Source organism: Onychostoma macrolepis, chromosome 20 (genome assembly GCF_012432095.1).
Source record: "Onychostoma macrolepis isolate SWU-2019 chromosome 20, ASM1243209v1, whole genome shotgun sequence".
Lineage (NCBI taxonomy): Eukaryota > Metazoa > Chordata > Actinopteri > Cypriniformes > Cyprinidae > Onychostoma > Onychostoma macrolepis.
In genome coordinates, this window is record NC_081174.1 from 25,920,077 (window position 1) to 25,938,819 (window position 18,743).

General features: G+C 35.2%; 2 protein-coding genes across 3 annotated transcripts; one reads left to right on the top strand and one right to left on the bottom strand.

The window, feature by feature from the left end:
* Positions 1–262: 262 nt before the first annotated feature.
* Positions 263–3,862, bottom strand: LOC131527407 (nephrocan-like). The gene is made up of 3 exons (XM_058756471.1): positions 3,128–3,862; positions 1,483–2,384; positions 263–798 (listed from the first exon to the last, which is right to left on the bottom strand). The coding sequence occupies exons 1-3, from the start codon at positions 3,320–3,322 to the stop codon at positions 399–401; spliced, it is 1,497 nt and encodes a 498-aa protein (XP_058612454.1). The 5' UTR covers positions 3,323–3,862; the 3' UTR covers positions 263–398.
* Positions 3,863–4,397: 535 nt separating this feature from the next.
* On the top strand, positions 4,398–18,055 carry gopc (golgi-associated PDZ and coiled-coil motif containing). Of its 2 annotated transcripts, XM_058756979.1 has the most exons (9): positions 4,399–4,976; positions 9,164–9,328; positions 11,128–11,151; positions 13,115–13,290; positions 13,427–13,592; positions 14,979–15,074; positions 15,190–15,354; positions 16,271–16,445; positions 17,607–18,055. In XM_058756979.1, the coding sequence occupies exons 1-9, from the start codon at positions 4,695–4,697 to the stop codon at positions 17,723–17,725; spliced, it is 1,368 nt and encodes a 455-aa protein (XP_058612962.1). In that variant the 5' UTR covers positions 4,399–4,694; the 3' UTR covers positions 17,726–18,055. The 2 variants fall into 2 exon arrangements, with proteins under 2 accessions (XP_058612963.1, XP_058612962.1); XM_058756980.1 differs by lacking the exon at positions 11,128–11,151 and having other exon boundaries at positions 4,398–4,976.
* The last annotated feature ends 688 nt before the right edge of the window (positions 18,056–18,743 follow it).

The window sequence follows — 18,743 nt, forward strand, 5'->3', positions numbered from 1 at the left end:
ACACACGTACTACTACTAGCCACATTGCTACTATAAAACGATAATGTATATTTTAATTTAATATTGATGTATTTTATATAAATATTTATAGCTAATTTTTAAACTATAATACAGTAGATTAAATGAATTTTTTTTTATGTTAATATGAAATTAATATGAAATGGCTTTTTATGAGTCTGTTGCTGATTTCTTTCTGGAGTTTAATGAAACAAAGCCACATTTTCCAAGCCAAATACAATTGATTATATTTTATTGTGTCCATATCACTGACGGTGACCAATATTGGACAAAACACTACAACAGATGAAATGTATTGTTCATTCTATATGGGATGCCAGAAACAAAGCATGAAGAGAGGCAGAACCACATTGCAATGTTTTCATATGTACAGATTACATTTACAAATCATAATCATCATATTCCTCATTGTCTATGTGTTCAGTTTGGCTCTCCAATAACAAATCCCTGGTCTGCTTCTCACAGATATCCTGTGCCAGTACATAAGCTCGCCATTCATCAAGAGATTCATGGACAAGCTCGCTGCAGAAATCAGGCCTGATTTCCACATCCTTTGCTAAAAGGGCCTTTTTGACCTCGAGGAGTTCACAGCTGCACTGCCATGGGTTTCCATCCAAATATAGAACTTTTAGTTTTGGTAGGTTCAATGGAGGCAGGGTGGAGAGTTTGTTGTTGCGCAGATTTAACACCTGCAGTCGCCTGAGAGGCTTCAGCTCACGTTCATGTATCATGTCAATGTTGTTCCCCTTCAGATCCAAACGGACCAGTGTCTCAGGAAGCCTGGTATAAAAAGAATATTAAAAGAACTGATTAATAGAAATGGTTATCAAGAGATTCTGGAGGTATTTAACATGGCCAATTAATCACATCATATTCAGTCTGATAAAAGCATAAATAAACAAATGCATAAATACAGTAAATGTTTGCATGCATTAATGCATGCATAAATGTGTAAATAAATGTGTAAATTAATGCGTAAATAAATGCATAATTAATAGTGCTGTCAAACGAAAATAAAAGTTTTTGTTTACATAATATGTGTGTGTATATTATGTATGCAAGTATATATTCATGAAAAATGTTATGTTCAATATATTTATATATAACATAAAATATAAGAATATAAATATATGCATGTAAATACATGTAAATATTTTCAAAATATTTACTGCATGTGTGTGTATTTATATATACAGTACACATACATATATTATGTAAACAAAATTTTTTATTTTAATTTTAATTTTTAATTTTAAATTAATCGTAATTAATTGTTTGACAGCACTGATAACTAAACAAATGCATAAGCTCATAATTAAACTCATAAATAAAATAAAATATTACTGTGTATAAAAACTACAAAAAGGCAAAAACATATCAAAATTACTAAAATTTACTTTTTGTTTATGTCAGAGGAAATCAAATGTATAACAACACATTAAGTGAAGAAAAAAATGCACATACCCATGAGGAATAGCAGAAAGCAGATTCTGTTCTAAGGCTAGGCTGGTTAGTTGAATGCAGTTTCTCAGGGCATTAGCTTCAAAGTTTTGAATGGAGTTGTTTTCCAAAAAGAGATGTTTCAGTAGTTTCATTCCTGCCAGCTGTTGGAAAGTGACTTCCTGGATATTGTTCTGCCTGCAGTCCAGCTTCTCGAGTTTAGAGGTCAATCTAGCAGGCAGTATTCGTAACTGGTTTCCTGCCAACTCACACACAGACAGATTAGGCAGGCGAAGACCCCCGTCCACTGACACTAGCCTGTTAGAGCTGACAGAAAGGGTAATGAGGTTGTGCAGCGGGGACATGTCACGATTCCTCAGCGATCGGATCTGATTCCTGTCCAAGTTCAGATGAACCAGAGACCGAGGAAGATCATGAGGGACTTTGGTGAGGCGGTTTGAAGACAAATCTAATGTTTTTAGAAGCTGCAGTGAAGAGAAGAACGTTGATGAAATGGAGGAGATCCTATTGTTTCCCATTCTAAGCAGATTGAGAAAGGGCAACCTGGGGGCACCATGTATTGATTCGATTTTATTTCCATCCAGATAAAGACACTCAAGCTTCTGAAGTGATGTTAGGGTGTTTGCGCGTAAGGTGCTAATCTGGTTATTCTGGAGGTTCAGGACCCGCAGCTTCTTGAGGCCCTCCAGGGGCGACTCTTGTAGGCTGTGTATCCTGTTGTGGCCCAAATGGAGGATCTCCAGGCCAGAGGGCAGGCCACGGGGAAGCTGTCTCAACTTGTTTTTCTGAAGGTCCAGAGTTCTTAGCAACACGTGAGATCTGAACACATTGACGTCGATCTGCTCGATTCCACCAGATGACAGAACGACTTCTTCAAGGCCTGGCAGTCCGGAAAAATCTCTGACCTATAAATAACACAATCTGTTTAATATCTACCTGTAATGCGACACATTGCAAAGTAAAAACGGTATATTTACAAAGAAAAAGAAAAATGTAATCTCCTGGGAATGAATGAATAAACTAAATAAATAAATAAATACATCTGTTTAAAATCAACCAATATAAGAGGCTATGAAAATAATAATAATAATAATAATATAAACTTTTAGAGAAAAATCACGTTGTACAAAAGTGTAAAAAATGAAACTAAGAGAAAGGTATCCTGAAATTTTCAAATTCACTACCAATTTTACCTCTGTAATGTGACATTTCAAATTAAAACAGGATATTCAAAAAAAAAAAGATTTCATGCCCTGGGAATTAATAAGTTCTGTTTAAATCTGTTTAAAATCAACAAATACAATAGGTTATTAAAATAAAGAATAATAATAGGATACTCAATAAGGAAAAAATTATCCACTGGAAATTAATAAATAAACAAATTTGTTTAAAACCAACCGATATAATGGTAATAAATAAATACATTTAATTAAAGAAAAATTACAGTACAGAGGTGTAAAAAAAAAAAAACATAAGAGAAAGACATTCTGGAATTATGAATTGACTACCAATTTACCATTGTAATGTGACACATTTCAAAGTTGGAAATTGGAAATGAATGAATGAACAAACGAACAAATGAATAAATAATCAAATAAATGTTTTAATCCTGAATAGCAAATATAACCAACTAAGAACAAAAAATTACCTTCAGCTCTCTGAGATGATTGTATCCCAGGTGTATTTTCTTCAGGTTGTTTGAGACGATGGGTGGTACAGCCTGAGCCCTGAAACATTGCACTGAGGTTGCTTGCTCACAGATGCAGTTTTTTGGACAGATGTGGCTGCAGTGGCCATGTTGACTGTAGAGTAAGACACACAGAAAAAGGCAGAATATCATCATTCTGAGAAAACAGCTTCACACATCTGTGCTGAAGCAGCATTTTGAGCATCTGAGGCTTAAATAGCTGAGGCAGATTCATGCTTGTGAGAATAAGACTCCTCTGTTTTATTTGGAACAATGGTTGAGATCATTATCTTGGTTAGAAAACAAAATTCGACACCAGCAAGGAACTGGCATATCAGCAGAGTGTCCTGTCTGTTTGGAGATGTAAACTTGCTGATGAACTATTTGCAACCTATTCTGTTACACAAAGCATTTCTTATGTATAAATGATTTGGCCTCTCTTTGCACCCAGTAATATTAACTTTACAGAATGATGTTTTAAAACCTAAAATGTAGAAAATTTTTATATTTTGGACTACTGGATTAAAAAACTACCGACATTTATTGACTTCATTACTATTTTTTTTTTCTTCTTTTTTTTTGGTATGTTGTTTGTTCACTGTTATTGTTATAAATCTAATAAAAAACAATACTGACTTTACTGACTGCTTTTTATCAAATAAATCTTCAATTTCTAAAAAGCTAAAAAAAAATGTAATTAATTAATTAATAAAGGTTGGGTGGTGCAGCAAATAATCACAAATCTCAGTTTTTGAGCCGCATATGATTTAATAATGTGTAATTAGCATATATATATATATATATATATATATATATATATATATATATATATTAAACTAAATTAAACTATATTAAAATGAGAAATGTTTAAGTATTTTTATTTTAGTTAAAGTTTTTAGTTTAGGTATTTTTATTTAATCTTTGTTTTAGTTAATTACTATATATATATATATATATATATATATATATACATACACACATACTGTATGTATATATACTGTATATAGAACTGTGTAATATGTTAATGTCAAGTGTTAATAAAACCTATACATGCTTGATTTATATACAGGCTATACACACACACACACACACACACACACACACACACACATACATTATAAACCAAGCACGTATAGGTTTTATGAACACTTGCAAATATATTATACAGTTCAACAACTAATAAAATGATAATAATGATAATAATTTTATTCATATTATGACACAGAGGGTGTATCTGCCGTAAATTCCCACGAAGCACTCAGTAATCGAATCGCTCGTCTATCGACTGCCTTCCTCATTGACGGGCCGCATCGTGTGGCAGACCAAACTAATCGATCCATGTTTGACTGGTTCGCTCTCGGATTTCCTGGTCAGATGAGAGCGCGGAAAACACGCCAACAAAACATCACTCTCACTCTCTATCACATCAGAAGTCTACTGTTAATATAACTTAATCGGCCAGTGATCGCACTGAGTAAAGGACTAGATTTCAAGTTATCTGTGTGTTCTTCTTGTATCCGCGTTAAACATGTCTGCGTCCGCTGGCGGTGCTGTATCCCCGGGCTCGGCCCTCTCTCCCGGTCCCGCCGCGGCTCCCGGCCCCGGTATGTCCATGTTCCGATGGCTGGAGGTGCTGGAGAAGGAGTTTGACAAGGCGTTTGTGGATGTGGATCTGTTGCTGGGAGAGATCGACCCGGATCAGGCTGATATCACATATGAGGGCCGTCAGAAGATGACCAGCCTCAGCTCATGTTTTGCTCAGCTGTGTCATAAATCCCAAACCATCTTTCAGCTCAACCACAAACTAGAGGTGAGGAAAAGAGATGGATATTCTCCTACAAAGTCTCTAGACAAAGTTGTTCTTTTGTTTACTGACATTGAACTTACTGTATGCGTTGTCTTGTGAACGTTTCAATCTGAATGTTTAGGACTGAATAACTAGTATTTGTTAGTCTTTAATAACTGATTTTTGTTTTGTTTTACAAAAATAGAATATGAATAGCTAAATGTTTTATTGCCAGTCTACACTAACAAAAAATACTGTGTGAACGTGTATAGCATTGGCGCATAAATTAAGCATTTACTCCCATATATTTGGTACTTTTTGAAAGGCTCGGGGTTTCCATGGTCTTAGAAAACATGGAAATGTCAGAAAGTTTTTAAGTGTAATTTCCAATCCTGGAAAAGTCATGGAATTTTTTTTTTTTTCTGTTGTGAATTGCAATACTGCAACACTTGAGAAAAACTTTATTCTGTAATCAAGAAATCCTAGACAAATTGCTAGAAAAAAAAGAACCTTGAAATTAAAACCGCTCTATAATGTTGAAATGGTATATATGGCAACAGTGCATCATTTGCATTCTGAATTATTAATTTGAATCCTGTTTGAATAATGTTATTGTTGCTTAAACATGAGTTTTTCATTCCACGTAGCACAACTTAAAAGATTACTCTAAATTTTAGACGTAATTACAGTGCGGTGCTTTTGGTCAATAAGTAAGGCCTACACTACACAGCACAGCACAGTTAATCTGGTTATCACCGCACAATAAACCCAACAGGGTGATCAAAACCCCTACGCAAAGCAAGATGTCATGATGGACATGAGTCTTGTACATATTTAAAGCAATAGTTTTAAATATGAATAGGTAAAATTTGGAAAATGAGCTTCTTTGTATTGTCAAAATAAACCGTATAGGCTGAAAATTGTTATCAGATTAAGTGAATGGCCTGTTATGTTCCCTTCAATCTACTTGTCACTTCATGTAGGCTGTCTGATAAATAATGCATATGTGCATTTGTCATTTTGTTTCTTTAATTTTTCTCGGAACACACTGGATGTCAGCTGCATAAACACACATAAAAAGTTGCCCGTTTGGGAGCAGATTTCTTCGTCCACAGGAAATGCTTTGCATATGGTGCAAACAGAGTAGTTACAAAATTAGGAGGACAGCATATAAAAACCTGCTAGACCTGCTCAGCTAGCCAATACCAGACACTGGTCATTCTTCTGTTTAAACTGACTGCAGTGCATCACATAAATGATCCCTTAACTTTAACAGCGGCATAACATGCACTTATGTGCCAGGTCATGTTTGTATTAAGTATTGTTGCTGTTGCACTCCGCTGTCCTGTGATTTTTCTGTCACACAGTCTGGATAATTGGCATCTTTTCTGTGTGTTGGCAGATTCAGGTTTCTCAGGAGACCAGCTCGGGTAATCTGCATTTCCCACCGCTTTTCAAATCTGTTAATGGCTCTCTATCAAAGCTCACAGTCCAATTTGAAAAGCAGTGTTATCATCCACATGGGAAATGAATCGTCTTTCCCATGGAGGAATCACTTGAGTCCAGGAGATAAAATTCAAAATAACAGGTTCTTAACTGCACTGACTCACCGGTATATTTGTGTGGGAGGCTGAATTTCTTTCTGAAAAGGTAGTTTAGCAGGTGAGGAGGTCATGCAAACACCCACCTCTTCACCGGCGCTGCTGAGCAGAGCAGATTAACACACAGCTTGATAAAAACAAGAGGCGAGTTGGATGTGACTCTCGGCTTCCTGTCCTTAAAAAGGTACTGTGGTGCTGCTATGGCACAACGATGGTACCTTTTCATGGTATTTATACTCATGTTAAGGTACTATTTAGATGGTACTTCAAATAATACCATTGTATTAACATGGTACATGTCCAAAACCAAAAAACAAACCATTGCAGTACCATAGTTCTAGTCAACATGAAACTGCATTGTCAACCCATTCAATTTGCATAATGTAATGCATTGCCGAAAGAAACAGGATTTTTGATAGGGATTGGTCATGAAGAAAGTAAATAAGGTCCATTTTGATTTCATGCTGACTTAAAAATCTACTCCTGTGATCTCATTTTCCGAAGGATCCACCCAAATATCTGTACCAAACACCCTCTCTGAGGGCTAACACTGTATGAAAAGTCTTGGCCTGAAACAATAAGGCATTTTTTTTCACACTGAGCTCCTTTGAGGTATTTCGGTGCCATCGTTTTGCATCAGCTTCAGTTACATTGTTAATTTAAGGGAAGATATTTGGTTTTGCTAGTTTTTTTATTTATTGGGAGGGGCTGCAGTGGGAATCTGAAGTATTCAGAGCGGCTGTTGGTGTTGGGTTCAGATTCATCACTCTCGCTGTACTTGTTTCAGAACGACTCCTGACAGATAAATGAACCTTCTCTGCTGCGTTACTGCTGAATATGAGAGTCCCTCAGCTAACCTTGGCTATCCAGCAGAGATTAGGCGCATAAATAAATGAGTAGCTTTTCTACGAGAGGACTTTTATATCTGTCCTTGACGCAGCTTGCCTTCCTAAGAGGCTGAGATGCTGGAGGATTGAGCTGCTTTCTAATGGCGGGGCCTTCTGATGGGCGACGGGATGCCATTATTCACCACGGCTGTGGTTGTTAATGACTGTGTCAGATGAGAGCATGCTCTTCTGAAGGGAAGCGGAAACATTAGAAAGAGGAAGAGGAAATTTAAAGGGATAGTTCACCCAAAAATGAAAATTCTGTCACTAATTCACCATAAGACACTCGTTCATCTTTGGAACACAAATTGAATGAAATTTTTGGTGAAATCTGAGCGCTTTCTGACTCTGACAGTAATGCAACTGAAACGTTCAAGGTCCAGAAACGTAGTGAGGACATCGTTAAAATAGTACATGTGACATCAGTGGTTAAACCGTATTTTTATGAGGCTGTGAGAATACATTTTGTGCGCAGTGAAAACAAAAATAACGACTTTATTCAACAATTTCTTCTCTTTCGTGTCAGTCGATGAGCATTCACAAGAGTACCGCGATGCATGCCTTGAACGTGTCCGATGTGTTGCTGTCTATGGAGCTCTTGGATTTCATCAAAAATTTCTTAATTTGTGTTCCAAAGATGAACGAAGGTCTTACAGGTTTGGAACAACATGAAGATGAGTAATTAATTAATAACAGAATATTAATTTTTGAATGAATTAACCCTTTAATGAGCATTATTAAAAAGCTTGTTTATGTTTAGGATAAATGTAGGATGAATTAAATGCGACATGGTCTTTGTACTTTTTTTTTTTTTTTTTTTTTGGCTCAAATCCATTTAGTTATTTGTGGTTTGAACAGGAAAAAACTTTTTACAAATCCAATCCAACTTTCATACGTGGTTTGAAATCCAGTTTTTCTAATGATATCCAAAAAGATTGGATTTCAAGTAGTTTCTTTTATCATTCATACGCAAAGCCTTGATTAACATGCTATGAAGTGAATGCGAATGCATGAATGCGTGAGATGTGTAATCGCTCATTGTGAATTAAAGAAATGTCATCAAGGATATGAGCAAAGGCTAAATGTTCAGTTTTCTGTCCTCTCTTCATAAAGGAATAGTTCACCCAGAAATGAAAATGTACTTACCCAACCATCCAAGTTGTAGATTATGAGTTTGTTTCTTAATCTGAACTGATTTGGAGAAATTTAGCATTAAGTTACTTGCTCACCAATGGATCCTGTACACTCAGAATGAGAGTCCAAACAGCTGATAAAAACAAAACAATAATCCACAAGTAATTCACACGACTCCAGTCCATCAGTTAATGTATTGTGAAGTGAAAATCTGCGTGTTTATAAGAAACAAAACCACCATTTTCAGCAAATGTTTATTTTTGAATGAACTATTCCTTTAAATTGACTGTTGCAAGCTAAAATCGAAGTACAGGTTTTCACATAGGCAGCATGGCTCAACATACCAGAAGACTTGCACTAATTGCTAGTCCCTCAAAAAGCCACAAATTGCAGTTTTCCTTTCAGTTTGACTCTGTTAGGATAAACAATTGTCTTCATTTTCATATATTTTTGTTATGTTATGTCTGCTCTATTCTGGATTGGAGAAGGATGGTCAATACTTCATACCAGACACTACTTGAGTCAGCACAAATCTGAGCATGATTCATGATTCTTGGATGGCTAGTTATACTCTGTGTGTGTGCTTCAGGCTCAGCTGGTGGACTTGCGGTCGGAGCTGACAGATGTCCAGGCAGAGAAGGCTGTGGTGGAGAAGGAGGTTCACGAACAACTTCTTCAACTCCACGCCATGCAGCTCAAACTCCAAGCCAAAGGCGGACAGGCGGTCGACTCTGACTCCATCAAGGACAGGATGGTGGGCACAGAACCAGATTCCTACAAATGTAGCAGAACCAAGATTAGGTTCTATATCTAGATGAGTTACTGAAAATTGGCTTGTAGGACACCTAGATTTATATGTTAGCATTAAGGCCACCTGGATCTTCAACTCATTATGTGGTCAAAAGTATGTGGACACCTGATCACAGAACATCTCATTCCAAAACTATGGTAATTAATGTGAAAGTGGAACTGTTATAATGGCCTTCAAATGAAAAGCTTTCCTAAAAGAGTGATGTGAAACTGATAAAGGAATTTGCTTTGCTTTTGCTTCAATTGGGGTGTCAGGCCTAGAAGTGATGTTAGTCTAACTAGTTGAGTGGGATTTCGAGCAGGCCGATCAAGTTATTCCAGACCCATATAAAAAGGATTGGTAGACGAACCAGCAGCCTGTTTTGCGTACAGGATGTATTGCCATGGCGGCTAGCAAACAAACCATAGATTATCATTGTGTGCTGTAGATTTAGTTTTCCATTCACTGGAACTTTGATTCCAAGAGAAAACCATCCGTATAATGTGTGAATATTCCATGTTACACAGTATGCAAATAGCTGATAACTATTTTCTTTCTTCATTTATTATTTAGATTTTGTCTAAATAAATTACAAATAAAAGCTAACCTAACTGAATGAAAAATTATTATTAAAATATTATTGATAACTGAAAAACTATATTAATTTAGAGTTTTGAGCATTATAATTTTGCTAAAGATTACGTTTAACAGTGTTACTAAGTTATTAGTGTTGGTAAGATTTTTAAAAATGTTTTTGAAAGATCAGGTCTGCATCTATTTGCTTAGAAATACAGTAAAAAATAGTAATATTGTGGAAATATTATTGCAATTTAATATAATTTTCTATTTTAATGTTTTAAAATGGAATTTATGCTAAAAAGTTGAATTTTCAGCATCATTACTTCAGTCTTCAGTGTCACATGATCCTTCAGAAACCATTCTAATATGCTGATTTGAAGAATCATTTATTATTGTTAACAATGTTTTCTGGTTAGTATCTTTGTGGAAACCATGATACATTTATTTTTAGGATTATTTGATGAATAGAAAGTTAAAAAGAATAGCTTTTATTTCAAATAGGAATATTTTGTAACATTGTTTTTAATGTTACTTTTGATTCATTTATTGTGTCCTTGCCAAATAAAAGTATTAACTTATCTTATATCCAATATCAACTTATGCCATTAAATTAAAACGACAACAAAAACACTATCTGAAACCCTTCCAGCTCAAGCTGATGTTGCTTTCCGAGGCCGTTAGTTAGTCGACAGTGAGTGATGTAGCTGCCGACAGTGTTTGTGCACTTCACGCTTCAGAACTCGCTGTCTTGTTCTGTGAGCTTCTGTGGGTGACCTGCCATCGCTCCTAGACTTTTTCACTTCACTGTAGCATCACTTAAGAGTAGCCAAGGGTGCCAATCTGACAAACCGACTACAGAGATTACATGGCTGCATGCTTCAGTCTATCCAGCCGTCATTAACGGGGTGGCTGGAATAGCTCAGTCCACTAATTAGTACATGTGTCTACATACTTTTGACTGTGTAGCGTAGCTGTGACATTTGATGGTGTCGTAATAGCAGTATCTTTGTATAATCAGCTGTAATGAACACTAACAAGCTCTGGTTGGGTTGGCACTCTGCTCTTTGTCTTCCTGACTTAACCCTAATGATGTAAGGATGAACGTTGATGCTTCTGTAATCGGCCTTTCTGAGTAACCCTGTCTCTTTAACCTTTGACCCTCTGTTTTTCTTCTCAATCTTAAGCCTGTTCCCTCAGTGGAGGACAAGGTAAGTTTTGCATTGTTTTGAGTCCGTGTGTGTCCTGTCTAACTCCACTTTTTCCCTCTGTTAATGCTGCTGCTGTCTGTTTTAACCATCCCTAGTAAAGAACTATGTTCTTTTTGTGTACTAGTATACTAACTGCTAGAGGTGCGTGATGTATTGGTAGCCGATACAGTATTCGCCGAAACCTTGGAAAATTGAACCAACTGATGGGGTTATAATGAAAAAGTAATAGAACCTGTATCGGCCACCACATGCTGTTAAGGAGCTGTCATTTGCCGGTATTGGGTGAAATTTTGTGGGCGATAACCAGTATTTTAAATCCGCATGATCATGAATTTGGCATGAGAACGGAACTGTTCCTTCACATATTTTGCTCAAATTCATCACACTGACCAAGAGAAAGCTGCTTTGTTTGAAAATGACTCGCTAAACTTTTGACAATAGACCTTTTATGCCTGTGAAATTTCACCCGAAATATGGCTAACGTGACTGCACCTTTAATCACTGATACAAGCCGATCGATATCAGGTTCAATATTGGTGCATAGCTAATGCTAGATGTGTCTCTTTTCACTCCAGGGGTTGTAACAAATGAAGAGATGCCATTCAAGTGGTTTCATTTCACACTACTGGTAAACTTGTAGTAGAGGTGGGCGATATGACCAAAGTCTCAAAGTCATTTTATTTCACGATAATGATACATATCATGATATATAATAAAATAATATTAGCCTAAATAAATAAAAAAACAAACAAACAACAACCTCAAGCTCACTGAAAACAAGTAAACAGTCAGTGATTAAATAAGAATAAGAAACTAATTACAAGCAATAGGACAAAAACCACAGTAGAACAAATAAATAAGAAATTCTACATACATTGTATCAAATGTATAAAAACATTGCATATTCTTCACTTTGTAAATGAAGTATATATTTTAATAATCTATAATCTAGATTAAAAAAATCTTCTTATTAAAGTTACAAAACTAATTTAGACAAAAGCAGTGAGAGGTTTTCTCTCTTTTGCTGTTTGATTAACATGAATGACAGACAGCAGGAATATTGGACTGCTGTCACTTTAAGAGCTGCCCAGATCCAATATACTGTTACACATGTTTTCTTTCTCAGCTGTTTGCTTTCACTTAAGACCTAAATTACTGTGTTTACGAGGATTCTTGCAGACGGGCATTTTGACACACAAAAGTGTGTGTATTTATGCGTTCAAGGCCTATAAATCACTTGTTTTTAAACTGCAATGCTTAAAAACATGTGCAAACAATACATTTTTGTGACCATGTAGCACAGTGACGCTACTTGAGTGTGTAACCGCAATCTCTAAAAAAAAAAAAATCTCTACCAGTATATCACCCACCCCCAACTTGTAGTAATTATGATGTTAAATCTACATTTGTTACAGTTCTATAGTGTGTGCACTAGTGCTGTTAAACGATTAATTGCATCCAAAATAAACGTTTTTGTTTACATGATATATGTGTGTGTACTGTCTATTTATTATGTATATACACACATGCATGTATATATTTAAGAAAAATTTTATGTTTATATATTTATTATATAAATATACATGTACATATTTTCAAAATATTTGCTGTATGTGTGTGTTTATTTATACATAATAAATATACACATCACACACACATGTATCATGTAAACAAAAACGTTTATTTTGGATGCGATTAATCGTTTGACGGCACTAATGTGCACACATTTAGTGTCATGTTTAAGCTAGAGTGTTTGTCCTGTGATCTCTCCTCACTTGTCATATGCATTGTTGTGAAGTTGTAGTTTTTGTGGTGACATAGGTCTTCTGTTTCTTGTCCTATTGGGCAGCACGTTAGAAAGGCTGTTAATGACAGATTTGATGTGACTGTTATTAACAGACTTAGGTCAGCGGTTTGGCGCACAACTGCTCACCTCTTGTCTTTGTTTGATTACTTGTCACAGGAGAAGGAACTGGAGGCCAGTAAGAAGGAAAAAGTGAAGGAGGCCAAGTTGGAGGCAGAGGTGAAGATGTTGAAGAAAGAGAACGAGGCTCTCCGCAGGCACATTGCGGTACTACAGGCTGAGGTGTACGGAGCCAGACTGGCAGCCAAGTATCTGGACAAAGAGCTGGCTGGGAGGTGAGACAGCATTGTTCTTCTGTTCTGATTAACCGTTATGTGGGTTTCATGTGGCGATTTCTTCCACACAAAGAGCCAAGATTGGCACAGAGTTCTGGGTGTCAGTTTAAACCTGAATGCTCTTTATTTTATTAAGGGTGCAGCAGATCCAGTTGCTCGGGCGAGACATGAAAGGACCAGCTCATGACAAGCTGTGGAACCAGCTTGAAGCTGAAATTCACCTGCACCGCCACAAAACTGTGATCCGAGCCTGCAGGGGGCGCAATGATCCCAAAAAACCCCTGCCATCACCTGTGGGGCATGTAAGATAGCACATTCAGTTCATTTACTTGGTAAACCTGCATGCAGAATGTGAACTAGTTTCCTTGAGATATATGTGACCCTGGACCACAAAACCAGTCTTAAGTCGCTGGGGTATATTTGTAGCAATAGCCAAAAATACACTGTATGGGTCAAAATGATAGATTTTTCTTTTATGCCAAAAATCATTAGTATATTAAGTAAAGATCATATTCCATGAAGATATTTTGTGAATTTACTACTGTAAATATATCGTTTTTGATTAGTAATATGCATTGCTAAGAATTCATTTGGACAACTTTAAAGGCGATTTTCTCAATATTTAGATTTTTTTGCACCCTCAGATTCCAGATTTCCAAATAGTTGTATCTCGGCCAAATATTGTCTGATCCTAACAAACTATACATCAATGGAAAGCTTATTTATTCAGCTTTCAGATGATGTATAAATCTCAATTTCGAAAAAATTACACTTAAGACTGGTTTTGTGGTCCAGGGTCACATATCAGAGTAAAATTTGACAAAACAAGAGAATGATGTGCCTTTAGGAAATTTCACCCCAAAATCAAAATGAATAATAATGTAATTTAAAATTAAAATGTAATTTCTTATATGCTATTTATTTATTTATTTATTTATTTATTAACTAAAAGTAAAACCATAATTCATTACTTCATTCATTAAAAACTAAATAAAACTAAATTTACAAAAATTAAAACATTTTATTTCATTCATTTGTTTTTTATTTCAGTTTTAAGTACTAAAATAACGTAAATCAAAATTACAAAAACCTTAACTAAAATGAAAATGAAAATAAAATTGAATTAAAATAATAACAAAAACTATAGTAGAATATTAATGAAATTAATAATTATTTATTTTGTTTTTGAATAAGAAATTTAATTTTGCACTAAACAAAGTTTAATTACAATTAATCTTAAAAATAAAATGTTAAGCCCATTAAGATTTTTTTTTTGCACTGACATTTAAGAATCTTTAAAAAATATACTTAAATGTCCATATTGACTTACTTATATATTTAAATTAAATATATTTTAGATATATTAAATATAAAATTAAGATTTTTTTATATTTATTAATATTGACTTAAAACAACATCATTTTAAAGACTAATATTTAATATACTTTAAATATATTAAGTATACTATATAATGCCAGTCACAAGAATGAGATTTTTCCACAGTACAGCTGGCTACTATAAATAGGAAAATAATGTCACAATATAAATAATATAATACTCTGAAACAAGCTTAATTATTTATATGCACTATAAATATAAGTAGTAGTTTGTTTGATTTTTATGGTGAACTATGACCATTTTCATGTGATTCACCCTCGATTATGTCCTCTCTACGTTTACTTCTGCAGAACACAGATTCTCTGAAAAAGACTCAGGGAGTCGGCCCTATTCGCAAAGTGGTTTTGACCAAAGAAGATCATGAAGGACTTGGCATCTCCATTACCGTGAGTTCAACCTTTGATTTTATATGCAGGCTAATTCATCTGGTTTCAATGGAAAAATCAATGTATGTTCCAAGATCAAAGTCCTGATTTGATGTTTGCATTGGAATTAATACAGGGCGGGAAAGAGCACGGCGTTCCCATCCTCATCTCCGAAATACACCCCACCCAGCCTGCAGAGCGCTGCGGAGGACTGCATGTGGGAGATGCCATCTTAGCCGTCAACAACATCAACCTGAGAGATGCAAAGCACAAAGAGGCCGTCACCATCCTCTCACAGCAGGTGAGAGACACACACGGTTCAGTTTCCAGCCCGGCGAGGGGGCTGTCAGATCGGGCTTAGCGTGTGACCTATAACTTATTATTAGAACCATGTTTTTCAATCCCATCCTAACACCTGCAGAGAACCTCCCAAAGGTTAAGATGCCCTTTAATTGGGCTTGTGAGGTGTAATGACTAATGGTTTGAAGAGAACATACCTGTTAATGAAATTGTAATTTCCTCACCCTCATATTGTTCCAAAGCCATCTGACTTCTTTTCTGTTGAACACAAAAGGAGGGCGCTCTTTTCAATTTAATAAAAGCAAATGAGGACTTGGTCTGTCAGGCTCTGTAATGACAAAAAAAAATGCATAGACAAATCATAAGTGGTTTATGTGACTCATGCGCAAGTCTTCTGAAGTCATTTGATAGGGCTGTCAAAATGGCTGAAAAACTAAATTCAAATTTTGCACTTAAATATTATCAATACTCAAATTATATTCTAATTTAAAAGGCATAATTTCAGTTAGGGGGAAAAAGCTTTTGGTTTCAGTTTTGACGTAAACAAGATCTTCTCTGCATTGATGTTGTATTTTTCCGCAATGTTTTGAATGAAAAACACAGCATCGCCGCATCTAATGTGTTCAACTGGATAGGCTAACAAAAACATTAAAAAACAATGACACTTACATCGTCATCGCATTTCTTGTGCCACTGATAAGGCTGCCTGACGCACACCTAAAATTCAAATTCAACGTTTTTTATTGTAAATTCGATGAATATTTAAAAATTCCAATTTTAATTTGACAGCCCTATCATACGATAGCGCTGTGTGAGCAACCAAAGGTTATCTTCACCTCACATAACAAACAGAACTGACATTTATACACACATCCCCACACTTCCAGACATTCACAGAGATTTTTTTTGTTCTGTAGAGGGGAGAAATTGAGTTTGAGGTGGTTTACGTGGCTCCAGAGGTGGACTCTGACGATGAGAACGTGGAGTATGAAGATGACAGCGGACACCGCTATCGTCTGTACCTGGACGAGCTGGAGGAGGGATCAGGAGCCAATCACAATAATGGCACTGCCGACCCTGCTTCCCTTCAAGGCAAGAGCACTGTATTCATTCATTTTCTTCCAATTGAAGAACAGTTTTTACTGCATTTATTAATCTGTGTAAATTTATAAATATACTGTTGTTCATTCTTTATTTGTTCATATTATATTAATATTGCATTTTAATTTATTTCATAAATGTTTATCTTTGATGCTAAGGCAATAAATATGATTATGAATAAATAACATAAAATAAATCAAAGTAATAAATATGAATATGAATGAATAATCTATGTAAATCTATGCAAAGTTATAAATATACTATTGTTCATTGTCTGTTCATGGTTGTTCAGAACACATTAATATTGTATTATTTTCATTAATAGTATTTTTGATTTTTGATGCAGGCAATAAGACCTAAATATCAACAAATGAATGGGTAATTTAAAAAATAAAATATTCCTAAATAATGATATTAAAGTTAGTTTAAAACGCAACTTGAAACAATAAAAATGTATTAGTAAAAAGTAATATTAACCCCATAGCATTAAAAAAGGCTATAAATGTATTAGTAAAGTATAAAAATTACATCAAATTATTTTCTTAAAAATACACAAGTTTGTTTTTTTGTTTTTGAAAGAGGTATCTTATGCTCGACAAGGCTGCATTTATTACATAAATATAGTAAAACAGTAATATTGTTTTGAATATTTTAATAAAACTGTAATATTGTGAAATATTATTACAATTTAAAAAACTTTTTTCTATTTTAGTATGTTTCAAAAATGTATTCCTGTGATGCACAGCTGAATTTTCAGCATCGTTACAGCATCATCGTCACATGATCCTTCAGAAACCATTGTAATATGCCGATTTGCTGCTCAAGAAACATTAATGTTGAAAACAGCTGCACTGCTTAATATTTTTGTGGAAAATGTGATACATTTTCAGTATTCTTTGATGAATAGAAAGTTTAAAATAGCAGCATTCATAAATATCTTAACTGTCACTTTTGATCAGTTTAATAAAAGTATAAACTTCTTAAAAAAAAAAAAAAAACCTTACTGACGCAAAACTATGCATGGTACTGTATGTAATGATATCATTATAGCCTATACAGCCATTTAATCATAAAAACCAAAGGCTATTGGTTTAAAGAAAATTGTGAAGTTGTTCTAAACAGACCAACCAACCGTTTTCTTTCTCCTTACAGCTGTAGGGAAGCACTTAGTGAACAACAGAACAGAGAATGGAGATGCTGCCTTGTCCAGTGAAAGTCCTTCAGACGACAAGACCTCCAAGACAGCAGAGTCTGCAGAGAGTTCCTCCTAGATCTCCAGACGGATCCTGGAGATGAGAGAGAGAGAGAGAGAGAGGAGCATCAGATGAGGAGACGGAGACCAGAAAGAGATTAAGACTGCACATGTATAATATGTAACATACCAGATTCTTGTTTTATGCCGTTTGGAGAACAGACTGCTTCGACGTCCACTGGAGATGAATGAACCGTTGAGAAACACTGAGGGAAGAGGACATACAGTTACTCAGTGGCCACAATGGATTGTTTGCATATGTACGTCACCATCTTGGTTTATTCTTGTAAAGAAACACTTAAGGGGACAAAATGAATATTCACGTAGATGAGTAAAGTGATTGGATGGATTGATATGGTATAAGAGTTTTGATTCTTGACTTCCTCTTTTGTGTAACCCTCTGTAGGTGAGCTGAAGATGAGCTAGAATGTAGGGCTTTACTTTAATCATTCACACTTCTTCTCTTGTACTGAAGTAGATTGATATAGCAATGAGTTACTGTTAGCTCAAAATGTATGCACATTGTTTTTAACTTCTCTGTTTTAGCTTAGTGTGATCCTGTACTGCTCCAAAGCAAAGGCAAACAGGATGATGCTACTTCCTGTTTTGCACACAGGGTGGTCAGTAGGTGACGGGGACAGAAATGACACAGCATGTTTTACTAACAGTGCACATCCATGTGCTTTCATTTCTTTGCTTCACTAACAGTCTAAGAACAGAAGTGGAGAGGTGCCATTTAGTTGATCTAGAATGAATTTGGGGTGAATTTCATAGAAGAGATATCCAGGTCATATTTTACCCTAAAGGGAAATATATATATATACACACACACACACACACATAGTATGTGTGTATATATATATATGTACATGTGTGTATATATAAACATTTTATATGCATGTACGTGTGTGTGTGTGTGTGTGTGTATATATATATATATATATATGTATATGTGTGTGTGTGTGTGTGTGTGTGTATATATATATATATATACACACACATATATATATATATATATAAAAAATGTTTATAGTTAC

Coding starts and splice junctions, on each gene's coding strand:
- LOC131527407 (XM_058756471.1), bottom strand. CDS start 3,322: ATGATGATATTCTGCCTTTTTCTGTGTGTCTTACTCTACAGTCAACAT. Junction 2,385..3,127: donor ATCATCTCAGAGAGCTGAAG/GTAATTTTTTGT, acceptor TGTTATTTATAG/GTCAGAGATTTTTCCGGACT. Junction 799..1,482: donor CTTTCTGCTATTCCTCATGG/GTATGTGCATTT, acceptor TTTTTATACCAG/GCTTCCTGAGACACTGGTCC.
- gopc (XM_058756979.1), top strand. CDS start 4,695: ATGTCTGCGTCCGCTGGCGGTGCTGTATCCCCGGGCTCGGCCCTCTCT. Junction 13,291..13,426: donor GACAAAGAGCTGGCTGGGAG/GTGAGACAGCAT, acceptor TATTTTATTAAG/GGTGCAGCAGATCCAGTTGC. Junction 16,446..17,606: donor CGACCCTGCTTCCCTTCAAG/GCAAGAGCACTG, acceptor TTCTCCTTACAG/CTGTAGGGAAGCACTTAGTG.